The sequence below is a fragment of the Melanerpes formicivorus genome, unplaced genomic scaffold (assembly GCF_026170545.1).
Source record: "Melanerpes formicivorus ecotype bairdi unplaced genomic scaffold, bMelFor1.0.p_v2 SCAF_2, whole genome shotgun sequence".
Taxonomy (NCBI): Eukaryota; Metazoa; Chordata; class Aves; order Piciformes; family Picidae; genus Melanerpes; species Melanerpes formicivorus.
Genome location: NW_027142354.1, coordinates 38,526,843 through 38,546,787, shown reverse-complemented (window position 1 = coordinate 38,546,787; position 19,945 = coordinate 38,526,843). Strand labels below are relative to the sequence as shown.

The 19,945-nt window shown below is 54.7% G+C and overlaps 1 protein-coding gene across 7 annotated transcripts in view; it reads right to left on the bottom strand.

The window, feature by feature from the left end:
• Positions 1–3,729: 3,729 nt before the first annotated feature.
• SLC29A1 (solute carrier family 29 member 1 (Augustine blood group)) overlaps positions 3,730–19,945 on the bottom strand; it is a 37,388-nt gene continuing 21,172 nt past the window's right edge. For 4 of the 7 annotated variants that reach the window (XM_068157257.1, XM_068157249.1, XM_068157268.1 and 1 more), the window contains exons 2-13: positions 11,403–11,485; positions 10,818–10,899; positions 10,381–10,550; positions 10,014–10,153; positions 9,673–9,807; positions 9,402–9,499; positions 8,963–9,053; positions 8,779–8,870; positions 8,525–8,633; positions 7,022–7,107; positions 5,178–5,377; positions 3,730–4,683 (exon numbers count right to left, since the gene is read on the bottom strand). In XM_068157257.1, coding sequence (XP_068013358.1) covers positions 4,572–4,683; positions 5,178–5,377; positions 7,022–7,107; positions 8,525–8,633; positions 8,779–8,870; positions 8,963–9,053; positions 9,402–9,499; positions 9,673–9,807; positions 10,014–10,153; positions 10,381–10,550; positions 10,818–10,899; positions 11,403–11,431 — 1,344 coding nt within the window. In that variant the 5' untranslated portion in view covers positions 11,432–11,485 and the 3' untranslated portion in view covers positions 3,730–4,571. Of the gene's footprint in view, positions 4,684–5,177; positions 5,378–7,021; positions 7,108–8,524; positions 8,634–8,778; positions 8,871–8,962; positions 9,054–9,401; positions 9,500–9,672; positions 9,808–10,013; positions 10,154–10,380; positions 10,551–10,817; positions 10,900–11,402; positions 11,486–12,172; positions 12,329–13,102; positions 13,252–17,524; positions 17,663–19,945 lie in introns of those variants that run through there. The other 3 variants (XM_068157232.1, XM_068157210.1, XM_068157240.1) reach the window with 3 other exon arrangements.

Here is a 19,945-nt window from a genome sequence, read left to right as displayed (position 1 = left end):
CCCTGGGGGTAAGTGTTCTTTTAAATGTTGGTTGTTTGGGGTTTTTTTCCACATACCTGGAAGGAGGGGAGAGGTTTTCCAACCCTTCCTGTGTCCCTAGTGTCTCTGGGTCAGGAAAGTTAGCTTTCCAAACACAGGTTTCTCTGCTTTTGCCCAGGCAAGTAGCAGGTAGGGTTGAACCCAAAACCTGAAAGCCTGACAAGATCTATGCACACACAAATGGGGAACATAGCCAGGTTGATGTTGGTGTCACTTTTCCCTGACAAACCCCATGGGCCACTGTGGCCATGGATGACAAACCCTTCTCATGGGGTGCGAGCGGAGTGTGAGGGGCAGATGAATCAAGGGATGTCCCAGGCTTCTCTGTCATCTGGGACACAGGCAAAAGGCAGGGGTTGGCCAGATCCTACCAAACCCCTCAGAGCTGCAGAAGTGCAAAAAGGGCAGGCTGGAGGTTAGAGAAAGGGAGGAGCCTAAAGTGCAGAGCCTTTTGGCCCAAGAGCTGAAAAGAGATAGCTCAACTCCAGTCCTGAGCTGTCACTCTGCCCCTGGCACTGTGCTGTAGGGGAACAGGCAGGTGCTGCTTCCACAGCTCCTGCCCTCAGAGACACTCTGATCAGACCATCCAGCAGCAGCACAGGCTCAGGTCGTGGCACAGCTTGCCCAGATGACATGTGCAGATGGCAGATTTGTCAGTCTGTGGGGCATGCAGCACTCTAGGTGGGGAACTACTGCCCACTGGAGATTAGCCTACCTGCACAGCAAGTTGTGTGTTTGCCCAGGCACCATGGACTGGCTAGGAGAGAGAAGGGATAGAGATCACCTAATGCAGGGCTTTGAAAACCAGTCAGGACAGGGGAGAGAGCAGCAACCTGATGGACAGAGTTCCTTCATATGATAGACATAAAACAATGGACCCCACCATTGAAATCACACTCTTCAATACTTTAATTACTGTAGAACAGAATAACAGAAACTCAAACTAAAACTTGGCTGAGCCAACTGGGACAGCTGCACTGGGCTCTTCTGCAATCATCTCATCTTCATCTTGTCCAGGATGGCCTTCATCAGCTTGCAGAGGGTTTCAAATTGGCCTTGCTTTCCTCCATCTTCTTTTTTTCCTCCTCATCCTCAGGCAGTTCCAGCCCCTCTCTAGTGACTAGTACCAGGGGTTTGCCACCAAAATGCTTGAGCTGCTGCACACAGTGTTCATCAGTAAGCTCTGCCGTGAACACCACTGTAATGATTTAGTGCAAGGGCTAACCTGTCTGCTCCCCCAACACAAAAGCGAGGGGAAGAGCAACGCACAAAACTCAGGGCTGAGATAAAGAGTTTAATGTGAGATACCATAAGCACAATGTGTAATTACCTTAGCCAATACTCTAATTAACCTAAAAATACAATGCATGATTATCTTATCTTAGCCTCCTTGCAGAAGAAATGTAGTGAAATACACAAGGAAAAAAAATCCAGCCTAAAACAGAAATCTTGCTCTGCTGGAGCATCTCATGAGAGATGGTTTAGTAGTCATGAGGTCTTGGGTGACAGGTTGGACTTGATCCTTGAGGTCTTTTCCAACCTTACTGATTCTATGATTCTATGTTCAGAGATAGGGCTTCTGAGTCCACAGCAGCCCAGATGAAGTCTGAGTAGGTACAATGAAAACAGGAGTCGGGGTAAGAGTTCTGAGTTTCATCAGGGTAAGAAAAGTGTGAAGATACTGACTGCTGTGCACCCATACCAGCTAGCTTTGTACCAGGAGCACTGCCACAAGCTGTGAGGGTCCCAGTGTGTGAAAGCAGAGGGACATTGACAGACCAGTGAAAAGAGAGGTGATGTCTGCAATGGATTCACAGCAGCAAAGAATTGTGTCAACATGCAAGGAAAAAGAGCCAAGTGCCAATGGGCAGCCAGCCCTACCCTCACCTCCTCCCTGCTGCTGGAGAAGTGGGGAAGCACACTTGAGTAGGCCAGCCCCTCCCACAGCAAAAAAAGGTACAGGGCAGGATTACAGCCAGTGAAATTCTGTGGCATGTGGCCCATGCCCTATGGACCTCATGTAGCCAAAGGCAGCCCACCTGCAGCACTTCAGTGAAGGCTTTGGTCCCAGATTTGGCAATAGCGCCTGCGTTGTTCGTGGTCTGCTTTTGTCATCCCAACGCCAGTGTCCACCAGGGTGCGCATGCGGGCCTGGGGGTCGGCGACAATGTCAAGCTTGAGGTCAGTCTTTCCTATGGGAACTCAATCTAGTGCCTAAAGAAGAGGGTGATGCTCACTGCAGTCTCCATACTCAACTGCTACCTTCCCTTCCCCAGCACAAGCCTCACAGGCCACCCAGGCACCTGGGCATCCCTGGTGGGACACCGTGCCTCTAAAAGCCCCTGCATGGGCCATCATGGCCCCCTCGGACTCCCCTGGGCAGAGGAAGGTGACCATCTCTGTGGTCCCAGCTCACTTCCGAGGTGTTGGAGATGAGCTCCCACTAGATCTTGCTGGAGTAAAAGGTGTTGCTGATGAATGACCTTGTCCAGCAGACGCAGCTGGTAACCTCACCCTGTGCAGCATGAGGAACTGGGGGCTGAGCTGCATCCCCTACTGCCCCATGTCCTTCCGCCCTAGAACGGCCCTGTTCCCACAGCGGTACCCTCCCACCACCCTCATGCACGAACACCCCTCCCCATGGGCCTTGTCCACCCCTTCCATCCTCTCTGTCCCATCTGCAGCCTCTATGGGTCTGCCCTGCAGCTGCTTCCCACCCCGAGTGGGGTGGCAGGACGCTGTTTGAAGCCTCACAGCACTGCTGTTTAATGGATGCGAGCACCTAGCCCTCAGCCTAATGCCACTGCCAGCCGGAGAACTATTTCTTGTGGCCAGCAGCGGAGGAACACTGTGGCGAATGGAGAGTGGATCAAACATCTCTCAGCTTCCCTGGCACCCTCTGGTCCAAAGCTCAGGGCAGGAACCCAAGATGTGTGTGGCCCCAGAGGCTGTTCCAGCTCCATACTGCACTTCTCCCGAGGCCAAGAGCCATGCAGCTATACCGGTGTGAGGCAGCTGTAATCAGTGGCCCTGTGGGTCCGAGATGGAGCCGACAGGCTGTAGGGACCATGTCAGGGTCCCAGAGCAAAACTGGCCCGTTTTCTCCACTGGAAGCCATGCTTTGGTATGCTCTTTTCAGTCTTAGGGCAGCAAGATAAACCTTATGTGCTCCTGCTGGGCACAATGATCTGAGCGGCAAAGGAATCTGAGGGTGAGCTAAGGCAACCCACAACTTTTGGCTATGGGTGCCTGGGAGTGCCGAGATGATGGCTGTGGACGATGGCGGGGGGCGGCTGGCTGGTAGGGTGGTGGCGTGGCCCTGGTAAGGTGTAGTTCCCCGCAAGAGCAGAAGGTGGCGCTCCAGCTGTTCTAGGCACAAGGCAAAGAGCCAGGCACATGTGCTGCAGGTCACTGCGCCCAAGCATGCAGCGGTGCAGCTCCTCCGTATCAGAGATGCCAGTGGTTCCTTAGCGTACCCCCAAAGACAGCACCCTCCTCCCATGCTGGCCCTGTGTCCGCAGAAGACAGCTGTTGGACCTGGCTGTGTATGAGCTGCTCACCCTGCTTTGCTGCCCGATGCTGCCTACAGGGCAGCCAGGGAACACCCAGGAACTGGCAGGGCCTACTTCCTTCAGCCCTTGCCCCTCCCTAGCCCTCCCTCCTGTGGTGATGGGCAGACGTACCCAAAGGGGCATTTCAGTCTTTTTATAGAAAACAGCAACTGTACAGACACATTTACACAGATGAGGGATGGAAAAGCCAAGGAAGCACTCAGGCCTTCCCCTACAACGCAGGCAGGCAGGGAAGGGAGCTGCTGCCTCTCACAGGAACAGTGCACACGAGTGGACCTGCTGTCATACAACTAAGAGGCAGAAATAAAACTAGAAAAATCACACACACAAATAAAATCAGGAACCACAGCAAGGAGAGGGGGATGAGGTGGGGTGTAGAGACCTCAACCTAGCCCTGGTGTTGGGCAGGACTCAGGTATCTATGTCTTTAGGATGCTGTGCACCTAGCAGACTGGGGATGGTGAGGTTTGGCTGGAGTCTCCACTGTTTGCAAGTTTCACCAGTAGAACTGCTGGGGGATGGTTCCAGGACTCCTGGAAGGGGAGGAGAACAAGTGTCTGGGTGGCCTGGGGACAAGGGTAAGAGGGAGTAACACTGGATACCAGCCTTCAACTCTGTCAGAGAAGGCTGAAAATGGCTTTTGGCCTTGACCTGGAGAAATAATGCAGAATGGGAGGCAGTTTGAGCTCTATGAGATCCCAGGGGTCTCTCACACACACACACAACACAGGGTAGCAGAAGGCACGTAGGCCTGAAGGCATCACACAGCCGAGCATGGCAGGAGCCAGGCCAGCCCTGCAGGAGTAGAACCGTCCCTGGGTGTAACATCTGCCACGGCAGTGCGATTTTGCAGGGGCAGGTGTGAGGTGTTGTCTCCCCATGACGCAGTGGTGTCCAGGGCCTCAGAGGATGCGGAGCTGTCTCTCAGTGTCCCTTCCCTGCACCCTCCAGGTGCCTCTGCTAGATGAGAATTCGGAACAGAAAGGAGATGGCAGCTCCTAGGGCCAAGCCCAGCGACAGGAAAAAGGCCATGACAGCTCCAGCTGTCTCTGCTTCGTGGGCAAGCACTTTCCTAGGGGAGAAACAGGTGTCAGAACTGTCCTTGGGGACAAGTTCAATGGAGAGAATCAAGGAGGCCACAGAGCCAGAAGCTACGCTCATCTGCAGCGGAGGAACAGCAAGAGCTAATTCACCTTGCCTCCAAGACCCTGCACCAGAGACACCCCTCCCAGACTCTTGTCCCCATGCACTGCAGCTGCTGCACTGGTCAAGGCTGGCATGCTGTGCTCCCCTCCAGATCCCTGCTGTGTCCATCCCCTTCCCCAGCGTGGCAGACGGGAAGCAGAGAGCCCAAACAACAGGTTTCTCATCTCTAGGATACGGAGGCACAAGGCTGGAAGGTGGGACGCTGAAGTTGTCTTTCCTGAGGTGGTGTGGCGATTTTGCTCTGTGCTGCACCCCCTTCTCCAGATGCCAGAGCTGGGCAGAGCCAGGCTCCAGGAGTCACGCTGAGGCTGGCATCTGGAGGTATAAACAACCCTTCCCCTGTCCCCAGCTCTTACTCACTTGGGCCCGAAGCACATGCAAAGGCTGGCCAGGTAGCCGTTGGAGAGTGAGAAGAAGATCATGAAGACAATGAACCAGGCATCATGAGAGAACACCACAGGCAGGTAGTAACGGGGCTGCACGTTGCACAGCATGAAAAGAGGGACAAATATGACACGGAGGGCCACCAGCACTGGCAGGAGGCAGCTGTCCTTCCCGGGCTAGAAGAAAAACACAGGCCCCTGAGCAGCTGAGAAATGGACATTCCCCACCCCATGGCATGGGGCTGTACAGAAGCTGTCCCTGCTGTGCCAGGGTTGTGGAGGAGCTGCAGAGACAGCAAAGCTGCTGAAAGACTTCCTGTTGCAACAAACCTCACCTGCTGTGGTAAAGAAGGCCTACTAGGTCTGAATGTTCTATCCCAGCTGACTTGGAGAACAGCAGCACTACAGCCAGAATACTGAGCTGACTTTCTGAGTGACTGCTAAGCCCTTGCTGGAAATAACAGGCAGGCAGGAGAGGCTTGTGCATGCTCACGCAATCTCCTCCTGCGCTGAACCACCATGTGGGACAAGGCTGGCTGAGGTAAATCCTCTCTGGCACCTCAGAACCTGCAAGCTGGGCTTTAACCAGCTCTTCAGCCTCCTATGCCATCCCCCAGCCAAGTTAGGGAAGATATGGCAATCTGGGGAAGTGATTATGCTGGAACTGTTTCAGACCCTGGTGGGAATGGCACAGACTGAGTTACAGTCTCCTTGAATCCTGAGCACATGAGGCTGGGACGAAGGAGGCACTGTGCCCCTGTGGTGCCCCTGCAGCTGAGACTTGGGCTCTGTCTGGGATCCCCTTGGTGAGGTGCCAGTGTTGCAGATGACAGGTCTCACTGATCTGGGATCAGAAGAGACCCACAGCTGCCTTGGGAACTGCCAGGCTGGCAAAGCCACAGGACACTGCATGAGCATGGGGGGAAGCTGAGGTTAGGCCAGCTGCTGTGTCACTGGGCAAACTGGCAAGAGCAGCAGCCTCTCCTCCTTAAGGAGGATAAAAGAAGTGAGTGGGGCCCTAACCAGGGAAATGAGGCTCAAACCACAGGCAGTCAGACTTTCCACACAGCCTTGTTTTGGAAACATCTCCTGCTGGGTCATCCCACCAAGGTTGTGGCCTGGACACCAGGCAGCATGGCTCATGGCCAAGCCAAGGGCAGCCAGCAGTGATGGCCAGGGGAAAAGCAGCTCCAGGCCGTGGGGAAGCTGGGCCCAGACAGAGCCCATGGTGCTAACGAGCTTCTCTAAACAAACAGCCTGGACAATACAGGGGGAAACAATGCTTGTGGGGGTGAGTGAAGGGGCAGGAAGAGACACAGACAGGACAGCTGCCTTCCTTGCCCACCCCCATCACAGCTCCCACCACTCAGCCCCAGTAGCTCTGAACCAGGCAGGGGAAATTAGAGCAAGAACAACTCTGTGACCCACATCACATGGTTCTGCCCCACTCCCGGCACAACACTCTTTAAAGCAACTGTCCCCTGTGCAAAGGCCAGAGGTTTTATTTTTGGGCTGCCCTGTCTTTCTCTGCTGCCATCTTGCCTTGCTGTTTGCATAGCTGGAGTGAAGGTTTGTTTACAAAGAGGCTTTAAATGGAGGATCCAGCCTCATCCAAGCCATGCTGAAAGAAGGGGAGGACAGGACAACATTGTGGTTCTCAGCTCTGACCCATAAATCCCTACTTAGGACTTAAAGCCAGGGCAGGAGTCAGCTCACACATCCTTCCTGCTCCAAGCCATGGATGGCAGCCTGAGTGAGAGCCAGGGCCAAGGGCCTGAGGATGGAGATTGCCTGGGCATTTGCTCCCTGCCCCATGCTTACCCATGTGAAGAGGGCAGTGAGACTTCGTCCTGTCCAGTCAAAGACATTAAAGAGCAGAAAGCAGGAGACAGGGATGAAGTAGAGACCTGCAGAAAGCAGAGGTCACTCGTGAGCCCAGGGTGCCCCAGGCCCTCCTGCCAACTGCACAGAGTCTGTCTTTCAGGTCTAGGTCCTCCTGGTTTCCTGCTAAGGGCTAAAAAAAGTTTCCCAGCCAAGCCAGTGCCCACATCCAAACCATCAGGTACAGTCCTTTCCTCTTCCCCTCAAGCATCATGTATTAGGTTTGTGTGGCAAGGTTTTAGTAGTGGGGAGCTACAGGGGTGGCTTCTGTGAGAAGCTGCTAGGAGCTTCCCCTGTGTCTGATGGAGCCAGTGCCAGCTGGCCCCAAGACAGACCCACTGCTGGCAACAGCCAAGCCAGGCACTGACAGCGGTAGTGCCCCTGTGACAACATATTTAAGTAGGAGGTAAAAAAGCCTAAACTATGCAATTACAGCCAGAAGGAGGAGTGGGAATATTTCAGACAAACAACCCTGCAGACACCAAGGTCAGTAAAGAATGAGGTGGGGTTAGGTGCTCCAGGCACTGGAACAGAGATTCCCCTGCATCCTGTGATGAAAACTATGGTGAGGCAGGCTGCCCCCTTACAGGACATGTAGGTTAACACTGGGGCAGATATCCACCTGCAGCCTATGGAGGAACTCACACCACAACAGGTAGATGCCTGAAGAAGGCCGTAACCACATGGGAAACCCACACTGGAGCAGGCTCCTGATAGGACCTTCAGACCCCTGGAGAAAGCCCATGCTGGAGCAAGTTTGCTGGTAGGATGGTGGGAGCACTCTGATCCTGAAGGGCTTCACCCCATAGAAGGGACCCACACTGGAGCAGTTCATGAAGAACTGCAGCCTGTGTACAGGACTAATGTTGGGGAAGTTTGTGGAGGACATCCATTCCAACCACCCTGTGTGGGGGATAAGGTAGAGAAATCAGGGCTAAAGCTAAGTCCCAGAAGAAGAGAGGAGTTGGGGGAAGTGTTTTTAGGATTCAGGGTTTATTTCTCATTATCCTGCTCTAATGTGGTGAGGAGAAAGTTCTTCACCGAGAGAGTCATTAGTCATTGGAATGTGCTGCCCACGGAGGTGGTGGAGTCACCATCCCTGGAGGTGTTCAAGAGGAGACTGGATGTGGTACTTGGTGCCATGGTGTGGTCAGGAGGTCTGTGGTGACAGGTTGGACTCGATCCTCGAGGTCTCTTCCAACCTTAGCGATACTGTGGTACTGTGATAAACTTATTTCCCCAAGCTGAGTCTGGTTTGCCTGCGATGCTAATTTCTGAGTGAGCTCCCTGTCCTTAACTCATGAGCCTTTCATTTTCTCTTACCTGTCCATCTAAGGAGGGGAGTGGTGGACTGGCTTGGCTACTTGAAGCCCCACTTTCTTTCTTCCCATTAACCTTGGTCCCAGTTTCCTCCTACTCTGCCAAATCCCTGGCCACACTTACCCCATTTGTTTCCATCTCCAAGGACAGTGGACACCTTAGCTGTGATGGAAGGAAAGACGCCAATGGTGACAGTGAAGACGAAGCAGACAGACAAGGCCATGACCCAGAGCTAGGCAGGTGAAAGAAGGAAGATGGTACCAAACACAGGGCAGGAGACCAGTACAAGGCTGGTCTCTTCTCCCCATGCGTCCCTGCACCCCATGTCCATCCCCTCATATGAGGGGCAGAGCAGGGGTTGTTGGGAACTCACAGACCTTCTTGAAAATAGCAATGACTGAGGGCTTCTCATCCGGGTTGTGGATAGCGATGATCTTTGAGTTATTCTGCTCCACCCCATTGGGCTCATCTGCAGGGAGACACACAAACAGGGTATAGCAGACCCCAACAAACTGCAACCTAATTCAGCTCTTCTCCTCTTCCTCTCAGTTCTTCCTGTACCTTTCTTAATCAAGTCTCTCTTGGTCTCCAGCTCTGCATTGTACACACGGTACTCTGTCTTGTCCTTCATGGAGTAGTATCGGAAGAAATCCTGCAGAGAGGCAGCCACAGAGAACTCATTCATGTGTGAGCAAAGAAGGCTGCCAGGGGCTGTGTGGTAATAGCAGACAGATGCAAATGCAATATGGGCAAAGTATTCTTTCCACTTATGTCCAGTACTGATGCTTTCCTGCTCACCCAGAGCCTCATATCCACAGTACCCCAAGGATACTGTTTGAGGTGGAAAGTATACCAGTGAGCTCCCTTAGGAGCTTGCCCTGACCCGGGACATAGATGCTGGTAGGAGGCAAGGCTGGGGTGCTAGCAGGCCACAGTCCTTGTGGATGTGCAGAGGTCCCATGTCCCCACACCATTCCCCACCAGGACAATGAAATCTCACCATACGAGGCAGAAGGATGTAGGAGAAGACTGCCAGCACGATTGCCACGCAGGCTGTGGTGAAATAACCAATGAAGCTCTCAGGTTGCTGGGCACCAACTGGGAGCACAGGAAGGGAGAAGATGGCAGGAGAAAGACAGAAGATGATGAGGGCTGAGAGCAGTAAGGCCCTGATGTCATCTCCCTCTCAACCCTACAGTATGACCCCAGCAGATCTGTTTGACAGCAGTGCTCTGGGAACGCCCTGTCACCTGCAGGCTGGGATTACTCACTTGCAATACTGAAGATCATTGCCAAAGCAGCAAAGGTGCCTGCCAAGCCCTGCCCACTCATGATGGGAGCTGTGTAGCTGGCAGGCAGCAGTCCTGCCAGCCCAAAGAGACTGCCCTGGAGGATGGCACCAAAGGCTGTGAAGGGGAAAGAGGAGTAGAAATGAGGAACCAAAGGCAAGAATGGATTGCACCTCTGTAGGGAGCCACGGCCCCTGCACTGAGGCAAGGCAGGTCTCCCTCCTCCTTGGCTCTCCCACAGTGAGGTTCATGCTTTTCTCCCAGAGAGATCATTCTGAGACATGAGGCTGTGCCCCTTTCTTTCCCCCCGCTGCCTCACTCACAGTTGATGAAGACGATGCTGATCATGGTGAAGACGAAGAAGGGAAGAGGCTCCATGGCAACCTTCACCATAATGGCAGTGACTAAAAATACCAGCCCAATGGCCACCAGGCCGCCTGATATGCGGATCTGCTGGGGAATCCTGCAAGGGAGGGGTTCAGTGAGGACATCCCACCGCTAAAAGCCTGTGAGGCTGCACCTAAGCTCTCCCACAGGAATCCCAGACAAACCCCAGCACAGGAGACAGGTGTTTTTGGTTTTCACTTGGCTGAATTGGCTGTGGCTTGGCTTACTGCTGCGGCAAGAGGATGTGCCAGGGTTGTGTGGCCCTGTAAGGGCTGGCAGGGGCAAGGACAAGGCAAGGCTCACCGCTGGTGGATGAAGGAGTTGAGGCAGGTGAAGATGAGGAGGGGCACCATCGCACAGAGAGTCATGAAGTTGTCAAACATGGACTGCAGGTAGGAGGGGGGAACGGTAGCCTCACCAGTCTGGTTCCAGGAGCGGATCATCTCTGGGTCCGCAAGGCGGCCAATGAAATACTGTGAAGGAAGAAGCCTGGTGGAGCCAAGGTGCTGTGAGGCCTCCTCCCAGCACACTCAGGTCACCTCTGTCCCTGCTCCACACCCATACCCATCTGTCCTGCCACCTCAGCACCACTCATCCCACCAAGGTCACCCACACATTTGTCTCATGGGTGCAAATGTGGGAGCCATTTGCTGTACTGTGCTGCCACACCTACATCATGGTCCCTAGACATGACAGAGAACAATTAGTATTATGGGCAGCAATAGGAGGGAAGTCCTCACCTCCCTGGCAGTCATGAAGAAATTCCATGGCAGCAGTGTTCCTAGGCCAAGGATGAAGAAGATCAGCCAGACAGCCTTGTACCTGCAGAGGGGACAGAATGGTTTAGAGCAGGACATGGGTCAGGGCAGTAGACTGGCATCACTTCTGACTGTCTCAGACCCCGTAACAGCAATCACCAGATGGAGAAGCGAGGATGAAATTTATTGCCCTGTCCCTGCCCCACAGCCCCTGATAGCCCAGGCTGCCAGAGATGTGGAACCACAGAGGGGCTATGAGAGGCCTTCCCTGATAGGGTAGAAAGGCCGGGTGAGACTGTCTGCTCCTCACTGTGTTGCAGCCAGACATGGAGGAGCCTTTGCCAAAGCTGGGAGGGAGTCAAGTTCACCAGGCACGTCCCAATGCCAGGGACAGGTTACAGCCTGTTTTCTATGGAAAAGCTGATGGAGAGCACCTCAGGGATGTTACAGCTCAGCAGCCCAGTGAGCATGCAGGAGAAGGAGTCCCACAGTTGCTGGATACCCGTCTTCCCTCTCCTCTTGATAACCTGAATGTGCCCCCATACCTACAGCAGAGCCCAGTGTTACCTATCTTGGGGCCCGTCTCTTGCTGTCATTTTGTGTGGCAAGAGTCAGCACTGGTCCCAGCAAGTTTTGTGGCTGATCTCCGTCTGGAAAGCAAACAGAGAATTTTATGGGGAAGTGAGGGACTCAAGCCAGGCAGAAGCAGTGCTGGTTTTAATCCCTCGGTCATGCTGTCAGGTAGCCATTACACAGTACTGGGAGCCAAACAGAGCCAACAAATGGCAAGAGCATAGTGCAGCAGCTTTGGAAACCTGTCGCTCCGAGTCCCTCAGCCCTGGCACACGGCTTTATTTTGCTGGCTGGGGCAACAGCTTTCCGGAGATGCCGAGGCTGCTCAGCGCCGGCTGCCCAGCCGCTCCGCAGCGAGCTCTTAAAAGGATTTGTGAGCTTGCAGATCTCTGCCCCCAATCCAGGGGCTGTGAGCCTTCGGTCACTCGTATGCAGCAACCCCGCCCCCCTCCAGCGCCCGGGGGCACGTCGTCACAGAAGACACCTTTAGTGCAGCAGTCTCGCCGGCCAAACCCGCGCGAACCCTCCATTGCCACAGCCCATTTCCCTGGGTCACCTTGCAAACCCACTCTGGCACTGCAGTCTGCTTCCCAGAGCCCACCGCTCCCTTTGCCCCATCACCACCTGCCCAGTCCCTGCGCCCGCCCTGGCGCTGCTCTCCCCGCAGACAGCCCGAAGGGCTCTTCCCTCCCCAGCTCCCCCCCCGCCCCCGCTATTCCTGGGGCATAGCGGGATTAGCTGCCTCGAAGACACTGCAGGCCTGCCTTGTCCTTTTCCAGTCCGAAAGGTGCACCATCGGGTGCCGCGGCGCCTCTCCCAGGGCTTCATCTGCAGGGAGGCTTCCGGCGCTGGACCCCTGCCCGCCCCGGGGCATGCCCCTCCGCTGCCCGCGCCGCGGCCGCCGGCTACAGCATGCCGGACCCGCAGCCTGCGCAGCCTGCGCGCCGCGGCGGGGGCGGGGGCAGGCCGGCAGCGGCATGCTGGGAGCCGTAGTCCCCGCCAGCCCCGCCGCGCCTCAAAGCCGGCGGAGCCCGTCCCTTGTCCTAAGTCGTGGGTGCACCTCGCCTCCTTCCCTCGGTGTGGTCCACCGGAAGGGGGTGTTGGGGGGAGCCTACAGCTAAAATGGAACCTACACATAGCCGGCGGAACGTGGAGAGGGATTTGGCAAGCCCCTCGGCTGTTTGGAGAAGCCATAGCAGGACAACAGGTATGTCCCCATGGGACCAAGAGCCCCATCGACCTGGCAGGTGCCACCCCATGACTCTGAAGCCATGTGTAGTGATTCTCCTCTGTCCTCCAGTACAGATAATTCAGGGTATGAGAGCCCTTGCCTTACCCTTGTCAGACGCTTGAGCTTCCCAAAAAAGCATCCCAAAATCTCCTCCTGGCATCCTGCCAGTGCCTCTGCAGGCAGGAAACGCCCTGGGCCCTGGCAATGGATTGGCAGCAGGATCTAGAAGCATTACTGCCACCACCACACACAGAGAAACCCCTCTGGGGCACTGCTTGTCCTCAAGCAAACAGACCTCACCCCGCGTCACAGCACTAAAGACCCCAGCCTCCCGCACAGCTCCCCAGCAAACTCTCAACATACTGCCCCTGGCCCAGCCAAGCCCCTTGCCCCATCCCAACCTCCCAGCAGGTGACAGGCGTGTCCCAAGAAACCAGGGCAAGAACGCACCCCACAGACATACCTGGGGAGTGGGGAGCCACGGAAAGCCTGGTGTTCAGTGTCTATTATAGTAGCACAGTTCCCCCTTTTCTGCCCTCCCCTGCTCTTGGGGGTGAGCGTCAAGCCCCAGCTCAGGTCACGGGGGCTGGGGCCATGTGGGTATAGTGGCATCTGCGGAGGAGAAGGTATCAGGTACCACAGCTGGCACACAGCCCAGGTCCCACTGCCTAGCCACCCAGGGAAGGGAATAAGGGAAAAGTGTAATGGAGGAGGTGGCAGAAGCCAGGGCCAGCAGGGAAGAGGTACAAGGATCAGAGACTGGAGTGTACTGAGGAAGGGCACTGTCTGCTGCTTCACCATGCTGCTTTCCTGGCGACCTCCTGCTTCCATCTGGACAGTGCCCACATCCCTGTGTCAGGAGGCTGACCTCCTCAGCAGGCACTGCCTGGCTGCCTGACCGCAGCCTCCTGACTGCTTTGTTTGTTTTCTGTCTCACTTCACTAAGTGCCTCCTATTTTTTTCCACAAAGAGCCAGTGCCTGCCAAGGGGTGCACAGGTCAGCATTCATTATGGTGGCAAACACATCCAGCTGCCAGCTCTTACAGACAACCCTACAACAAACAGAAAAGGTCACACAAACCAACACCAGCAGTAGGCAGCAACGCTGCTCCCACCTGATGAGAGCCATAAGGCACTGGAGGACAGAGGTCAGCTTCAAAGCATCAGGCTGGCACAGCACAGATCTAACCACCTCTTGGAGGAGTCTCCTGATGATTAGCCTGGCTACCAGCTCAGTGGCCATACAGCACTAGGGTAGGGAAAAGGAGGGATACAGAGCCTTGGTGTAAGAACATCCCCTTTGTCCGTGGCAGTACAGCGGTTTTGTATCGCCTTGGAAGTGATGAGTAAGTGGAAGGAGCAAGATAACACAGAGTGGGATTAACAAACCACAAACTAGCACCTCTGAGCAGATACCAACAAGAGATGGCACGGTTTTAATTGTCCATTCACACCACACAAAGGCCTTGACAGACGTTAAGTGGATACCTGTGGTATTGGGACACACGCAGTCGAATTGCCACCCAAACCCCGGGAGCCCACCTCAGAGCCAGCTATCACCAGAACTGCCTAACCTCTGCACAAAAACTTGCAATGCAGGCCAGCCATGCCTGCAGGCAGCCACTTGCCACTGGGCTGCAGAGACTTCCCTGCCTCTTGCTTCCCACACATCACCTTTTCTCCTGCTCCTGTTGCCCTCGCTGAAGGTGAGCGCAGCACACGCATGGCTTTCCACTCGAGTGATTTCACAGTGCCAGGTAGGCACATTCTAGGTTTATACTGAAACACCAGCTCCTTAAAGAAAAGCCTTTTACACCACACTGAGCATAGCACCGTCCTTGCAGTCCTTAGATAAGGGGCTGCTGTCAGGCCCAATGGTGAGCACCCCATGTGTCCTGCAGGGTTAAGGCCAGCACTTCCTCTGGGCACAGCCAAGATGGGGCAGGGCCAGGTGCCTTACCAGGCTTCACCCCATCCCCTAGTCACCCTGGGTGACAACAGAGCTCTGCCAGCAGAACTGCCCTTAGAGACTTACCTGGGGGCAGGGAAGAAGCCTGATTACAGATGTGCAAGTCACATGGCGATGACTCAACTGGAAGATTAGAAGCACTCTGAGGCCTCCCATTTCATGACATTTTGTGTGTGTGCTGGAACTCTAACCATGCCACTTGTGGGTCCTCCTACCTTATGCTGAGGTCCAGGAAGGCAGCCTTCTGGGCAGCTCTGCCTACCACCACCTTCAGCCACCTGCTGTGAGGATATCTACTTCTATTTCATAAGACATATGAGTGCTACTCAGCTGGGACAAATGCACAGCCTCCCAAAATAAGGAGAAAACAGAGGCCAGTCTTGCTGAAAAGCTATGGTAAGCGTGGCACAGGCATAGATTAACTCCTCAGCTACTCCCCCAGTCTCTGAGCTGGGAGGGACATGCCATTCATGCATTTTGCAGCCCAAGCTGGGTTTCACTTCTGTGAAATCCCTGCTTCCCCTTCTAATTTGGGAGCCTCTGAGCAAGGACAGCATCTCCCTCTGTATGCAGGGCTTCAGCCAGGGCTCCTTCACTGTCAAAAAGTAGATGAACATTGGAGTGGCTTCCCCATGCCAGCTCCAGCTTTACAGGCCTGGGCTGTATCCACCCTACAGCACGTTTTCCAGGAGACATTCTAACTCACTTAGTCATCTGGACACAGCCGCATGCCTTCAGTCCTTCTTGCTTTCCTCCCAGCCTTCCCTGGCTCCCCTCAACCCTTCCAGAGACATGGGGGCTGGGCTCAGGCAGGTGACTAGATGAGAGTAGGATCCCAACTTGAAGCACAAGGTCTTCCTGCTTTGTCACTCACACAGATGATTCAGTGGGTTTTTATGCACACCAAGCCATCAGACACAGTGCCAGCCCTCTCTGCAAGCGGTCAGACAATTCTGTAATCATGTTTGCAATCTGGGGCTTCTCCCCATCTCCTTGTCTATCACTTCACATTTATCTAAATTGAATTGCATCTGCCTACTGCTTGATGTTGTAATGGTCTTCTGTAGTCTCCCTAGATGGCACTTATACCCATGAAACCTGAGCAATCTAATCACTTTGGCATGCCCTGTCATCCCGTTGCTTATTCCCTTTTCCAGGTCACTCACAAACATGCTGGAAAAAATGGAACCCAACACAGTGATCTCTTTACACCAAGAAAAACACCCTCACCACTGACACCTACACCCTCCTTCCTGTTTTCATGCCAGTTATAGAGCCACATGAGGACCTTCCCTCTTGACCAGCCAGTCTCCTTAAAAACTGGACTGAAAGCTCTGGCTGGCTGGTTTTTTGGTACACAGCACAGGGGCCACAAGCCCAGAGTCCCTGTGAAGCGCTGCCTCAGCTTGGGGGCCCTCAGCAGGAGTCTCCCTATCTGTCCACAGACCCTGTTCCTGCACAGACACCCAGGACACGCAGCAGGTTTGCCGATCAGCTTTTCCCTGAAGTTCCCTCCAGCCCTTAGAAATGAACGTCACATTTTCCCCCCACACCCGGTCCCCAGGGGCCAGGCCAGCTGTGAGTGAATGACTAGAGTCACACAGGACAGCCGGCCGGCTCATGCTCCCATTCCTTCTGGTGAAGATCACCTTGCCCTAGCAACCTGTTCCTGCTTAGCTTTGCTTTCTAACCTTTCCTCTGCAGATGCTTTGAGAAGCTCCCCAGAAGCTGGAAGGAACTGCTCAGGTTCTTCTGGAGCAAATAGAAGCAAGAGTTTCATTTAACTTTTCTGCTATGGCCTCTCTTCCTTTGACCTCCCTACCCCTCCAATGAATGAAGGCAGACTTCCTACTCCTGGCAGTTTCCATCAGAGAGCTGATAGTTCTTCCTAGTATTGTTGTTCTTCTCCTTTCTGAGCCTGCAAACAGGCTTGAGGCACTATCTGTTCCCCCCAGCTCCCCCCTTGTGCTTGCATCCTGAGGAGGGAGCTTAGTGAGTGAGCAGCATGGGGACATCTCTGCCTCCTCTCTTGCCTTCCTACCTGCAGACAAATCTCTCTGCATTGCCAGGGCCTGGGAGGCAGAAAAAAACCTCCTGTGAGGCAGCCCGTGCAGCACCCCCATCACACAGTGAGGGTCCCTGGGCAACACTTCTGACCTGCTTCACCTTGCTGCACTCATGCACATAATGAGAGGCAGCTCTAGATTCTTTCTGCCTTCAGGCTTGCAGCAAATTCCCCGCACAGCTGGAGCTGCAGAGGCCATTCCCACTCCCAGCACTCACTGCTGGCTGTTATCTCTGCTGCCGGGTGGCGCAGGGAGGCACCGGGGGAGCACTCAACCCTGCACTGTGTTTTGAACTGCGCATACCAGCCATCTGCATAGTTTCTTATCTGGAGAGTTCAAGGAGGCTTGGGAGGCTCCCCGGGGGGCCTTGCCCCAGTCAGGTGGAGTAACCTGGGGGAGTGGCAAAGTCCCTAGGGCACAGTGGGACTCCAAAGCTGTCCCTGAAGGGCTTTCTGCCACGAAGAGGGAAGTGGGCTGTGATGGGGCCAGAGCCAGCCCTAAAAATAGCCCAGGTAACAAAGCTGGGATTCTTCTACTCATCACCAAGTCCCTCAAGGCTATAGACATCCACCTCCCCATTGGGCCTTCTGAGTTGGTTTCCAGCCCTGACATATTGATGGCCAAACATCAACAAGGGGCCCCTAGCAATGGCAGCCCCACAATGAACACACACAGAGCTCTCTCCTCAGCACATGGTGAGTACACAACCCCATGCAGACCAGGTCCCCAGGCAGAAAAAGCCCTCCAGGTACCCACACGACCCTCTATCCTGGAGCTGAGACAGGTTCTACTGCTCAGCATCCCATTAAATGCTGCAGGGGACATCCTAATGTCACAGCAAGAAGCTTACCAGAAGGGCAAGTTGGTCCCAGACCCTTGCTTCTGGTCACCTCAGGCCACAGGACTGTGGAGACAGCGCAGCTTTGAGAGAGGAAGGAAAAGTCCCACAAATATCAGAGCAGCTGCCAGCGGTTTGAGGGTGCAGGAGGAGATACAGCGCCCGTCGGGGCAGGAGGGGAGGGAGGACGTCATTCTGAGGAGGCGTCAGAGGGTAAGAGATAAGCTGCTCTTGGGAGCCTGTTTGCAGAAACATGATTCCTAGGAGCTCTTCTGAGGGGCTGCTTTTCCTAATGGCACCCGCTCAGGCCGCTGCCCCCAGGGCAAAAGACCACCCCCTCCAAGCCACCACCCTGACCTGCCAACTGTCAGGCTGGAGAAGGAGGCATGGTTTTCCCAGGTCAGGGTCAGGTTCCATTTGTGGGAAACTTAGAAAAACAAAGATTTTTTCTCCCAAGGGCAGAGGGAGGGATTTACTCAGGGCCACACTCAATGCAGCTGCAGAAATTTCCAAAAGCAGGTAGAAACAACCTTCAAGTCCCGGACGGTGCCAGCGGGCAGCTGTCAGCACTCGCAGGGGCTGCCGGGAGGTGGGGAAGGGCAGGCTGGTGAGCCACCTCAGGAAGACACAGAGGCTCCCACTAAGCTCACATCAACAAGCCACAGCTTCCCATGGGACCACCGTGAGTTTAAGGAGACCAGGAATGCCTCACCCCAGACCTTCATCCCTGCCCAGCATCCTCTGCAGCTGGTAGCCCCCAGTAGCCCGTGTCTGTAATGCTGGTCCAAGTGCCTTGAGGTGACCCTGGGGACTGCAGCAGGAAGCGGCACAATGGGAGGAAGCCACATTTCCGCTTCCCAATGGAGAAAACCCTAAAGGAGCCCTGGGGAGAACAACCAGACATCATTAATGTGAAAATCAGCTGGGAGCACAAAGAGCATCCAGAGGCATCCCCAAGCAGGGAGCAGGTCCTCCTTGCATGGAGGTGTCTGGGGCTTGGGGAGGTGGTGGCACAGGCGTAGAACCAGAACAGTCACACATGGAGGACAGAGGCAATCCCAGTCATGACACAGCACATGGCACAGTGCTGGTTCCTGCCTGCAAGAGCCCAGCTCTCCCACGGCCATGTGACACTCACTATTCCCACCCAGTTGGGTGGGAAGAGGGATGCTCCCGGGTGGGCTGGGGCGGCACTTAGGTAAGTGCTGGGGCATGGCTGCCAGATGCTTTGCTTTTGCTTTAGCAGCTTCTCCTCAAGTCATGCTCGGGCTTGCTCAAGCGTAATCCCTGTCTGTACAGATGATATCTTGGGCAGCTGCACCTTGGGCAGCAGCACCAGCACCAGCAGCGCATAGAAGGGATGGGCTGAGCCTACGGGACCATGCCCCCATTTCCCCCTTCATGTCTGCAGCTGCAAGGAGCGAAGGTGAGACCCATAAAGACAGAGCACACAGCAAGACAGCATGAGAACAAAACAGCTCATGGCCAGACAAGTCTGAAGATAAGCACTCAATGAATGCATGGGAAGAAACCCAGGGGATTGAGTCCCACAGCTGGGGAATGAAAGAGGGGCAAGATGAGTTTCTCCATACCCTGCCTTATCCTGGGCTTGGTAGCAGCTGTATCTACCAGCAACATGTGTCTACCTCAAGATCACAGCTCAGGCAGCACTACCAGAGCAGAAGGGCTGGACTGCAAAAGGCCACCTACCATTGGTGGCCCCCAGAGCACTGGGCTGGAGAGTGGAGAGGACTCCTCTATCATTGCTTTGTGCTTCTGGCCCCAGGACTGAGCTCAGATCTGGAAGACCCAGAAAAGAGTCAGACCAGGAATGACACAAGGGAGCTGAGCACAGAGCAACCTGCAGTGAGGGGCTGGAGCAGAAGGATGTGGGACAGCTTACATTTTAACCAGGTCCTCAAACAGCCTTGCAGTGAGGAACAAGGTGAGAGGGGGCTATGAGATCACTGAAAGTTCAAAAGCCCCTATAAATCCTTCCCCAAGCTATGCAAGGAGCCCTCTCCATGCACAGACAACCCCAGCAAAGGCAGCCTGGGGGATTGAGTTCCACCCCAAACATGTTTGTTTCTCCACCCCCAATGTCACTCTGCACTTTACAGCAAAGAGCCCAATCCCAGGGCTCACTCACTCATCCACAAAACAGGGCTGCTTCTGGAAGGGCAGGAAAACTTGTCATTCAACCAGCAACAAGAGACCTGCCCATAGCAGCCCCCTGCCCACTGCCACCCAGCCACCTCCTGCACCCTAGGACATGTTTACCTCCCAGAGGAGCAGCTCTGTGTCCTTCCAGCTCTGGCTCCTTCCCGTATGGAACCAGTGCCAGACACAAATGCATGGAGCTGGCAGTTGGCTGGACCTCCAGCCTGCAAGAGCTGCTGAAGAGCTAGGCTGGCCCTGAGCCCAAGCCCCCTG